This window comes from Apis florea, unplaced genomic scaffold (assembly GCF_048593485.1).
Source record: "Apis florea isolate Af1SG1 unplaced genomic scaffold, ASM4859348v1 contig_3587_pilon, whole genome shotgun sequence".
Taxonomy (NCBI): Eukaryota; Metazoa; Arthropoda; class Insecta; order Hymenoptera; family Apidae; genus Apis; species Apis florea.
In genome coordinates this window covers 1,749,914-1,762,337 of record NW_028256789.1, presented here as the reverse complement: position 1 = coordinate 1,762,337, position 12,424 = coordinate 1,749,914, and the positions used below count along the sequence as shown (strand labels likewise).

Here is a 12,424-nt window from a genome sequence, read left to right as displayed (position 1 = left end):
CAGTCGAGGACAAACGAGGCGATGGCGTGTTCCGTATTAGCGAGTATGGAGTTAATTAATTCGACGTAAAAAAAAAAAAAAAAAAAAAAAACGGAGATTGAAAGAGAAAGAGAGAGAGAGAGAGAGAGAGTAAAAAATAAAGGAGGTAACAAATAAATAAAGAAGCGAGCGGAATGAATACGATTGCGGGGGCGTCGCGACGTCGCGCGGTTATTGCCTCGGCCTGGAAAACTTGCTCTCGAGTTTATCCCCGTCTGGGAAGAAAAGTCTCGAGGTTTTATCGCGGCCGCCGCTTTGATTTATCCAAGCTGAATCGGGCGCAGCTCCATTGTGCCGCAAGATCGTATCTAGCGGAATTACACCGGTCGCGCTGTTTATTCGAAAAAATTACACCATCCACGTTGCACTTTTATATTTTATTCTCTCCGAGATATAAGGAGGGATCGTTAACTCGTTATTTAAAAACAAGTATCTCTTTTCCCTTTCGATTTGCGAACTTGTTTACCAACACAAATGGAACGAATTAATCCTTTCTTGTTTCTTTTTCTTTTTTTTAAGAAATTATAAATTGCGTTCCAAGAAGACAGAATTAGATCCCATCCATTGGCGACGAAATAAGAGAGATGGGAATTTTCGTGAAGAAATTGAAAGTCGATAGATACGTACATTTTTCGAAATTCGATTCGAGATCGAATAGGAGAGGTTTTATCGATTATACGGAGTTTCATGGCGAGGATTCGTTCGGTTGTCGAGCGGGTAAGCCACTCGACGTTGAATGAACACGCGAAAACAGTGTGTTAATGCACATCCATTTTCCCTTTATTGTCAATGAACGAAGTTCGCCATCGAGATGCCGAGTCATAAATGCGGTTTAATTGCATCGGGCATTTCGCGTGCATTTACGTTCGCGTTATCTAACGTTCCGACCCAGGGAAGGACTATAAATGTTGCCGAGGATTCTAGGCATAAATAACACGATGTGAATGGTATAATTGGAACGACTTCGATCGATACGATGCGATCTATCGATTACTTTATTGCGCTAATAAATCGTCGCTCGCGCGATTCATTACGATCCTCGACAAGTATGGACCAAAGTTTCTTTGAAATAATACATCTCTTCCAAGTATTGGATATTTTTCCCTCTTCCCATCCTTTTTTACGAAAAATCTTATGATTAAAAACCTGATAATACTTCCGTGTATCGAGTAAAAATTGTCCCGTTACGGCGAACGGAAGTTTCGTTGTACGAGAGATTGAAACTGCCTTCGGAAGCGGGTGGGAACAACAAGTCAACAAGAAACTTAAACTCGTTAATATTCATAAGCCGTTGATTTATATTGAAATCCTCCACAAGACTCGTCCGTTTAATCCAGAAATATCCTTTTAAAGAAGCGATCTCACTCTCTCTCCTAGCGAAATAATTTATCACTTCACTTTCCATTCTCGAAATTTCATTCCCTCGTTTGAATCGCAAATCGGGGCGATGGAGATCGCAGCTGAATCGCAAAATTTTCGAAAATGATTGAACGCGTTCCACCGCGTTGTTTCAATCGCGGTGTTATTCAACAGCGAGTGTCAGAACTCAGAGGCAATCTGTTGGCTAAATTACGAGCGGCGATGCTACGTCGAGATATGGAGATATATATACGTACGTAGAGCAAGTTTACAGGGTCCTAGGCACGAGGGTAGGTGGTAGCGAGCATCGTGTCCCCTGTTACACACGGTACAAGATTGTTCATAAGTTCTCAACCCGACCCTTTGTGGCCTCGATCACGGCACGGAAGCAATAATTTGCAATCGACGATCTTCGATTTTCATTCTCCATTCGCGGATGTAGTATGCGGGGGTAGAAGTTAATTAGGCTGAAAGGGGTGGAAGCGATGTTAATTTTTAATCCGTGCGTTGATCGATGTTAATTAAATCGGTGCAAACCCGTTGAAACATTCAGCCTGGTGATTAATAATACGGCCGGTTAACGGAGGGGATCGTTTAATTAATCGCATTCCACGTGATTAGTCATTTATTGTGCGATCGAAATTCGAGGGATTATACGCATTTCAGTCGCTTTGTAGGCGGAGGAAATCCTCGTATCCGGGGTGATGATCGACAGAAAATACCGATTGAAAACTTGTGATGAATTATCCGCCACGATTGGCGCGACGATTCTCGGTGTTTTCGGTCGAATCGTCGAACGAATAATAAAAGTGACTCCTTGAATTTGTTCTCTATAAACGATATATCCTTCGTTCACGTGTTACGATGTCAAATCCATTTGATTTATTGAACTTGGAAATATTAGATTTTCATTATACGATATTTCTAACTTTATTCGTCGTTATCTTTCTCGACCGCTTTCTTCTTCCTTTAACAGATCTAAAACTATATTTCGTTTGGTTACCCGTAAACACTCGCCACGAAAATTACCTTTACGATCCTTTTCAAAGGTGTGGTTGGAGAAGGAGAAAGCGGAAGAACGAAGAAAAATGTTGAGGATGTTGAGGAGGAAGAGGTTATAAGATCGTGCTGTCTGCTTTATATTCTCGTCTGTATCCCGGGTTATGAACTCGTCCTTTTTTCCCGTGGAACATCTTCCAGGTGTGCACGTAGCTGAAAAGCATCCGGATAAACGCCTCGGCAGCTGGGAAAGACACGCAGGGAATGAAAACCGGAAGAAGGGAAGGGAAGCGTTCGAAGATGGAAGATGGAGTATATGTACAAATCTACCTGGATACACAAGAGCGAGCAAGGATAAAAGGAGCAAGAATGGGCGAGGAGAATGGAATTGCATTGGAAAAGAAGATTCAACAACCCAACCACGACTCTTTCTCTCTCTCTCTCTCTCTCTCTCTTGCAGCCAGATTTTTCAAATGAAAATGAAGAATGAAAGATGAGAAAAGAGATGAGGGAGGATGAGGAGAGGTTTCGTTCGATTTCGAAAGAAGATTTTCTGCGATTCACCAGATGATCCCGTTGGATCGTGGCACGTTGTTTGCTTGATTACTCGTTGAAACGAATTGCGTCATGATCGATCCGATAACGAAGGAATTATACGTACACTAAATTATAGGAAACGAATGTACGATACGAGGCCTGAGAGCTAGCACATTGCGTTGTACCCTGGGAGTGATAACGGAGATAGTGTCACTCGTCTAGCTAATTACTAGTCACCAACTGTACGACTCTTGGGAGCTCGCTCGTGAATGTGGCGGGCTCGTTTCGTGTACGTACGAAACTAGGATGGCCAGTGTGCTGCTCTCGATTTTGATCCCTGCACAACACAGACAAAATGTGACGTTGGTAACGTAACAATGTTTCCACGAATCATCGTAGTTGTACGCTTCTGAATAATCATTTTGATGTACGAATGTAATTATATTTGAGAATAAAACTCTCGAAGGTTGCTGAATAGGCGCTGAATCGAGAGTTGACGGTAAATTTCGAAGACTTTTTTACTCTTCTAAATATTCATTTCCATTGTATTTTTCTTGGGAATAATCTTAATCTTCGAGGTTGGGAAGAATGATCGTACGGTGTTCCAAGTTCGAAAACTGCGGATAATCCGGATACCACAAGTCCAATAGTACGAACGTAGGCACGCGAAAGTATCATCGGCTGCGTGATATCGGAAATAACCTCGTCCGTTTTTTGTTCAGGTGGATTTCGCTCGATTCTCGATACCCACCCTCTCTTCCGTCCAAAGAAATTTCGCGCGTTTATCAAATCAACCGATCTCTCGAACGCCATACCTCAACGAGAAATATATTCCTTCCCCAAAAGGAAGACATCCCTCTTCTCTAATTAAATTTATTTCGAATCTATGGAAATGAAATAAGGCTTCCATTTCAAAGCTTCAATTTCATTAATGAAATTATTAAATCTCTCCTGCTCGAACGTATCGAAAAAGAAAAAAAAAAAAAAAAAAAAAACATTCGAAAGAGATAACAACGTGTCGTTATTAAATTGATTGAAAGAGTGGGATGCAAGAATAATATCAATTAGAAAATCTCGCTTACCAAGGGTTTTCCTCGTAGCCGTAACGTTTCTCGGTTCAATCAGAGGCAAACGTATTCCCGTGATATTGGCGATCAGAAAAGTGATGCGGTTTCACGCTGGCCAACCACGGCCACGAAACTTTTCCACGTGTTGCCTGCACAGTTTTCGCGCTTCACCGGCCGCAATTTTTCTTCCACGGGTTGCCGGGTGGCACGGTTGTCGACGATTGGTTACACCGGTGGATGGTCTACATCTGGAAACTCAGCTGCGAAAGTTTCGTCGAAGAGGAGGACGATTGGTTTCCGGGTGAAAACAGCTTTCAGACACCAATTACCAGCTCTCTCTCTCTCTCTCTCTCTCTCTCTCTCTCTCTCTCTCTCTCTTGTCGTGGTAGGGCGAACCACTCGGCCAAAACTCCCTGCTGTCAGGATTTTGCCGGCGAGCTCCTATCCCGAATTAACGGATGTGCAGATAGCCGAACCATTATCTGAGGCACAGGCAACACCTGTACCCTGTCTTCCTTCGCGCTGAATAACGATAGCGAAACGAAAATTGTCCCATTAATTACTCCTCTACGATTTTCTGCTAAGTTCATTTATTATCTCAGTTGGATCTGTGTCCATTATACGAGGGGTGTTGATGTATCGCAGCATGTTCAACAGGATCGAACGTCTGAAACAGAAAACGGATATGAATGTTAGTAAAATTAGTCGTTTATTTGTATGAAAATCTATGGACACAATGTGCACAATGATACTTTAAGGACGAAAAACGGGATTTGAGTTTTATTTTTTTCAAAATTTTCCTCGTAAAAATTGTAATTTCTCTAATTACAAGTGAAATTAGATAATTAAAAGAAATAAGTTCTAAAATATTTTGTGTACCATTTTTTGTATTTCATGATCTTTCATAATTTCCAACTTATTTCAACAATAAGCGATTGAGAATTTGGAATTTGGATAACGATGGAATTCAGGCGAGCAATGAGAGATACGATTAAAGAAAAACGGACAAAAGCAAAGCGGTTGAACGAGGTGAAGAAGAGGAGATTAAGGAAGGGGACGAGCATCCCTTATCTTGTACTTGTGGCCGTAAAGAGGAAAGGGAGAACATTAAGAGATAAAAGATTCCTCGTGCAGAAAATTTACGAGCAATTTCGTTTCGTGGAAGTATTTATGGATGCTTTCGAGAACTTCCCACTCGATTTGGGACGTTAATTACGTCAATGCACCCAGGAAATTCTATATATCGTTGTAATCTATTATCCTTAAAATATCCAATTACACGCCAAATGAAAAAAAAAAATAAATAAATAAATAGATATCGGTATAAAATAAAGATCATACAATTTGGCAATAAAATATCAAAATATCGAATTGCGAAATTCGATATTTTCATCGATTGGTCAAACCAGTTAGCAAAACAAAAGTATAATTTTTTCGAGAGATAGAAGGAATCAAAGAGAAATTTGAAATAAAATAAAAAAATAAAAATAGAAAAAAAGGTAGAAAATAACAGAGTAAATATCTTTGTGAAAAATTTTCATCCCGATCGTTCGTTCGATTAAAACCGATTGGACGAATTAAAACGAATAAATCATAGTTAAACGGGGATTTTACCGTATCCAGTTTTGTAGCATTTCGCATAAGCCGCGCGTACTGGCCTCTCTTATTTGCTCTTGCGTGGTCTGCGGCGCACACGTCTCGCCACACGTGCCCGCATGTGCACACAGCCTGCAACCCCGGGACAGCATTATGCATTTGTCGCATGTGTGCTCTGCCTTAACCTAATGACCGCCTCGACCTGATCGATTCATGGGTAAACGAAATTAAATACTTTGGACAGCGTTAATAATTTAGAGATACAGATGGTCGGATGCAATCGAGTCGTCTTGCCTTTATTATCTTTTATTTAATTCAGAGTTTCTTCTTTTTAACGAAAATAAACGACGGACAAGAGATGAGAGAGAGAAAAGAAAAACTTGTTCGTGGGAATGGGATAGATTTGGGAAATAGTATGGAAGAGAAAAACTCGAGTTTCGGGGATGGGATAAAATTCTTGATAGAATTGAGAAGCGATCGAAAATAAATAAAAGATTTAAGATCGTGAATTAATCCACGATTATTGTAATTCAGGAGTTGTACGTTTTTGGATCGAAACTATATAATTTAACTTTGTTGATTCTATTTATCGTAATATAATATATGAAACGGAGCGCTATTGATAACGTATTGTAATTGGGGCGTGTATATTAACGCAACGATGTTATAATAGATAGGGAAACAATGATCGAAACGAAACCTTTCATCATTTGTTGTATCATGTTACAGATTCGTAGAGCGTTAGCGGTTAGAACGATGTGAGAGGAATATATGGGTGAACGCCAAACGAGCAAGGAAGGCTGGACGAAATCACGAACACGTGGCGAGACGTGAAGCGGGGTGAGTTACATCTTAACCCTTTTAACTCATCGATTCTTTAACTTTAATGAATGCAATATTGTGATACACCAAACCTAATTTTCAATGTAAGATGTATATAACTTTTTAACTCAAAAGAAAAATTATTAACAAATTTTTTAAATTTATTATTTTTGAAGAAATTATATCGAATTAAGCTATCTATTTATTACAAAAGAAAGAAGAAAACAAGAAAGAGGAAAAAATAATTGATTGAGAGGATATGTTTGAGAAGAATCGAGCGCGCTTTATAATTAATCTTTAAGCGGTTAAAGAGGCGAAATACACCGTCCAGAATCATGGACCGTACATCTTAGACGGTACATTAGCGAGATTCGTGTCGCGAAAAAAATTGGATTCTGGGACGAAAGTTGGCCAGAGGCTATCGGTCGTTGTAGCTCGAGAGAGAGAGAGAGAGAAAGAGAGAGAGTGGAGATAAACGACCAACGGCATTCGGATAAATAAAATTCCCCTGGCTGTTCCATCGAGGTTGGAATTTTCTCGTTTTAACCGAGCGTGTGTGCATGCGTTGGATTTCGGCTCACGTATCTTAACAGAGAAACCACGAATAAAGAATAGAAAGCGTGGTGACCGGGGAAGGACACTCGTTTGACGAGTAGCTGTCTCTCGAAAAATCAACTCATTTTTCGAAAAAGGGGATCGATTCGAAAAAAGAAGAAAAGAGAGAGAGAAGAAAAAGTAAAAAAGACGAACGACACCGCAGTCTCGTCGATTATTCGTGAAATTCGTTGCGCTTGGAAACAGTCGCGCAGAATCGGTTTGTTGTCCAGAATGTGAATAATTTGTATGGCGAGTCGTGAATCGTGGGATTCCCTGGCTAACCGATGTGTCCATACATTCGAATCCACTCTCGATCGTGTATCGCAATAGATTTCCAAAATGATACAATGTCCCTTCCTTCTCCCCGTACACCCCCTCTCCCCCTTTGATCGTCCACGTAATGGATTCGTAACGTTGCTACATCGAAAACAAGCCTCGAGCTATATAAAACAAATCCGAGTTCGAGGCAAAACTCCGTCGTAAACAGAGAGAAGGAAAATCGAAAGATCGAAGGAAATAGGGGAGGGGTGAAAAGTTCGGAAACGATCTTGGGTGGAGGGAAAGGTATTTTTCTCCCCTTTGTGATTCAATTTTCTTTGCGGTTCCACACAGAATGGAGAGTGACAATGCGCGAATACAATTCGGCATTCTTTCGCGAGTTCTCTCCCGTGAAAGGCGCAATTCTATCTGGAATTGCGCGAATTTGCTTTCAAAGTATCCGCAAACTCGTCTCGACAGAGAGAGAGAGAGAGAGAGAGAGGCGACAGAACGAACGCTGTTGTGCAAGATTAGGGGCTTCGCTTTGGTGGAAAAAGCGGATCTGCTCGATCTGCTCGGCACAAAAGGATCCGCGAGGCGGAGAAAGCGCGGTGGAAGAAGGGAGGGAGGAAGGAAGGAAAGGACTATTGGAAAATAGAAGGAGACAAAGGGAGGGAGGGTGGTGGTTCGGTGGCTGCCACCACCGATTCTCGATGCTTGATGCTCCTTGCCTTTTGGCCATCGTCAAAGGATGAAAATTGAACCGCGGGAAGCTGGAACGTTCAACCGAGATTGTGGAAAGTTCCGACCGCCATGGACCCGCTGAATTTTTCTCCCGTCGCGAGTGAAAGGGAAGAATTTCGCGGCTGAAAAAGAAGAGGGATGATATCGATCTTCGAGAGAATTGTCAATGTTGAAATTATATCTCGAAAGTTGGGAAATAAAGAAGTACGGGGAAGTACAGGTATTGGATTAATCGTAAGTCTTTCGAGAGATTGACTCCGTTTTATCGAGCTACGTCATCGTGCGTCGATGAAGGGACGTAATGGAAAATCGCGTCTTAATGAAGTGAACGATAGCGGAATATATACTCGTGAAACATTATAATTATAGGAGGGTGTTAGTGGCAATGATCGAAGAGATGATAAAAGGGGAAGGTTTTTCTTCTCCGACTCTGAAGAATAACTATAATACTGTTCGCTTGGAACGAAGCCTCGAAAGTTCTTCGTGAAGGATAAAATAAAGAAAAGTTCTTCATTATGAACACTATAACTAAACAAGAAGGATGATAAAAAGATAGTGAAAAGAGACTTTTTCGATGATTCTCGGTAATTTTTCACTCATCGCAAATCGATCGATTTTGAAAAATTAAAACGGTCAAGTGTTTTTTATAAAAAAAAAAAAATACGTCCAAAACTTTAGAAATTTTCATTCTGCGGAAAAATTTCCAGTAACGAGTTTGTAGGACGAGTTGTAAAAAAAGGTGTAAAAAAAAAAAAGTAAAGCACAGACACCTGATGTTTCGAATAGGAGCGCAAAATTAATCATGCGAGGCGTTCCCTAAGCTTCAACACTGCCTGCTATTGTTAATACTCTTTTTGGCACGCGGCCAAGCACAAAGGTGAAACAGCATTAGCACGTGCGATGCTTCCAATACAAGTCTGCCTTTTATTCGTACGTACGATCGCGAGTATAAAGGTTCGCGTGGGTGTGTTATCACGTGTGGAACGAGGCAGCATTCCTCGTGGTGACCTTGTGGTTGTGAAAATTTAATTAAAACGCGTCCCGACGCGAGTTCTTGCGCCGGACAACGCGCGTAACTTGACAAGATCTCGCCACGACGAGTGGTTCTCCTTTCACTTTGGTAAATTGGGGGGAAAAGAATCGTGCTAGTGTCGTGGAATATTTCGCGAGAAGGAATAATAGTCTGGATTGTCCATACTTAGCCTTATTTGGACTAGGAATATTCCTTTTCAAGATTTTCCTTTATGAACAAGACGCTGCGTAATTGGTTTGAGAAATGAAAGATCTTGCTAGTATCTGCTTGAAGTAGTAAAAACAATTCTAAAAGACGTACCGCTTGATGAAAGAGGAGCTGAACGATGTCGAGAATTGTTAAACTCTGAAAAGGTGAATAATAATTTCTGTATGTGTATATATTCGAGTGTTGGATGGTGGAAAGAAAATTGTGTAATCTAAAAATCTTGTTTGAACTTCCGTAATAATAAATATCTCTCTCTCTCTCTCTCTCTCTCTCTGCCGATGGATTATTGTCACGGTGGATTATCACGGAAGAAAAACATTTCGCACTTGAAGGAAATAGATATATTTAATAAGTGTGCAATATGGAATAACACGAGAGATAAAGAAACGAGCGTTGAAGAGCGTTAATAATAATTTATTGGCTCGAGTGGAATTCATTAGTCACAATTTCATTTGTGAAAAACACGTAGATGAAAATATTATAACGAAAATGTTATATCAAAGGATCTAATTAATGGATCCACCATGTACAGAGTGGATATAATTTATCCTTTTACGAAACAGTTTCATTAATTCGAAAAATACTTTGAAATTTAAATATCCAACGATGCTCGATGGAAAATAATCCCAGAAATATTTATTGCTACTTTAATTCTTCTATTACTTATTTCTAACAATAATTCCCCCCTCTTTTTTCAGCGTTGAGCCTGCTATGTGTAAAAAAATTCTCCGGCAGCGGCACGATGCTGGAAGCACCGCCCGGAAGTCGCGAGGACCTCGTGGAGGCGGCAAGAACACCGTGCACACCTACAGGTTAGCCATTTCCCAATTTTATTCGAAAGTTTAAACCAACGTTTAAACAAGATTAACTTAACTTTCACGCTGACCCTATCTTAATAATCGAGTGAATCGTGACGACATCGCGTACAAATGAATGAAAGAGGAAATATCGTGAAGATAAAAGTGTCAAATTATCACACGTTCGATTATAAAATCCTATCTTAAGATTCGTGAATCGTAACGACAAGTGAATCGCGTACAAATGGAATGGAAAAGGAACGTCGAAATATCGCGAAGATAAAAGTGTTAAATTAAAGAACGGATGAACGTTCAATTTTAGAAATCCAGGGTTATTTGGATATATATCGAGTTCGTGTTTATGATAAACTTTAAATAGACACCGGCAGTTCAAAAGTTTCGACACGAGTCGTAAATTCGACGAATAAATAATGAAAATGGTAAAAGTAGCACGATACCGTACCGTTGCCATAGCTTCGCCCGGAGTTATTGGCAGCGTGTGTGCATTTTCATTCGTATCAATTTCGAGGATTACGGAGTTGGTAGCTTCCACAACCGGGTCGGTAAATTTCAATCTTTATCTACCGGTCCACAGTAATTCCAGCTTCGAGCCGATCGTTAAAGCGGGACAGATGTCGTATCCGGCGGAGAGGAGGGGGGGGGAGGGGGTTGAACAGCGGGAAAAATGTTCGGTGCGTGGCTAACAGGACCTGAAAAACCTTCTGAATCGCGAGTGATTAACCCAGTTCGCGTACCGTAATTAAACTTTAGGCCGCGTGTACATCTGAATGTAGAAAAAACAGCGTGTCCCAACACCCTCGCGGACAGAGAGAGAGAGAAAAAAGTTAAACCCTCTTTTTCCTGGATATTTTTGTATTTCTTTTTTTTTTTCCTCCCATCGAGTGTATCTTTCCCGCTCTTTTTTTCTATCGCATTTTGGGTCACACGTTAACGCAAAAATGTTCCTCGTAATCCGAAACAACGAGTCCACCGAGTTATAATATTATACAAAAATAGGTCGACGAATTTTTTCTTTCCACCAATTTCCAGAAAATTAAACTCCCTGGTAATTCCAGGGAGAAATCACGTTTCCGGAAACATTTCCTCACGATACATTCCCACGTTCCTAACGAGCAATCTCTAAATGAGAAACCGACCGACCATTTGCTAAATGAAAGCGGCAAATGGGGGGAGAGTCTCCGGATCGGCGAATAAGGTTGACGAACAATCGAGAGCCGAGCCGCGATTGTCCGGAAAGGATCATCGATCGAATGGGTTTCGGTTATTTCGCGGGACAACAGGTGCATGCGAAAACATTTTTTGGAATTGCATCGTTTTCGCCCCAAGTATATCGATGCCAAGTCGGGTCGAATTACACGCGAAACCTGCATCCAAGATTCGAGTCGAATGAAACGGAAATATCGTTCGAAAAATCGTCCCATTTCAGTTCCGTTCGACCGACTATATCCTTTATCCTCGGTTAAAATTAACCGACGATGAGGCGTTGAATGAAGGGAAGAACACGATCGATGATTCTCGCGCTTCCTGTCGGCATTATTATTATCTATCCGCAAGTCTAATAGAGAGCTGTTTTTTTTTATCCCGATGGAGTGCCAGTCATCTCGCGATGATCGAGATGTGTCGGTTATGGAGCGGATACTTTTTATCGAGATCTATCCGGCTCTCGTGGAACGGTTCTTCAGTTTCGGTTCGAGTTAACCCCACGGAACGACTCGTCCATTCTACGTATATAACGAAACACGATGGATTATAAATAAAGGAAAAAAAAAAAAAAAGAAAAAGTAAGAAAAAAGACGTTAAACGAAAAAGGGACGAGCCTGGAAAAACATGTACGGTTTCGAGGACGTATTATTAGGTTCAAGGGCAAGCGCGAAGGGTCTAAAAATAAGGCAACCTTTCCCCCTTGTAATTTTAAACGTTACAAAGAATGCAATGGAAGCGAAACGCGCGTTCGACACCAACCTCGATCTCTTGGAGAGGGACAGCGGCTCGTTTTTTCCGTGGTTATTTATATAAAGCATCATCATTCCTCGACGCGCTGAAAGTTTGATAAACCTTTGTCGATTTATCAAACGCGCGTTGAAAATTATTATTTCTTCTTCTTTTTTTTTTTTTTTTCCATCCCTTTCGAGGAAAGGCTTGAAAAAAAGCTTCTATCTCGCAACCCATTTCCCTCTCTCTTGACATTCTTTCTCTTTCGCCTCGGCAACCATTAATTACCAGCATTGCTCGCGATTCCTCTCATCGCGAGTAAGTAACCCGATTCTTCTCGAATCGAGAGGAGACCGCGAAGGCCCGTGAAAGAGAGATTCCACGAAGAGAAACCAGAAACTCGTCCGTGAAATCCT

At 40.9% G+C, this 12,424-nt stretch overlaps 1 protein-coding gene across 3 annotated transcripts in view; it reads left to right on the top strand.

Annotated features, from left to right (window-relative positions):
• Positions 1-12,424, top strand: part of LOC100864231 (uncharacterized) — a 122,743-nt gene that overhangs the window by 85,220 nt on the left and 25,099 nt on the right. The window contains exons 3-4 of one of the 3 annotated variants that reach the window (XM_012485020.3): positions 6,327-6,437; positions 9,957-10,070. In XM_012485020.3, coding sequence (XP_012340474.1) covers positions 10,001-10,070 — 70 coding nt within the window. In that variant the 5' untranslated portion in view covers positions 6,327-6,437; positions 9,957-10,000. Of the gene's footprint in view, positions 1-6,326; positions 6,438-9,261; positions 9,405-9,956; positions 10,071-12,424 lie in introns of those variants that run through there. The other 2 variants (XM_086914386.1, XM_086914387.1) reach the window with 2 other exon arrangements.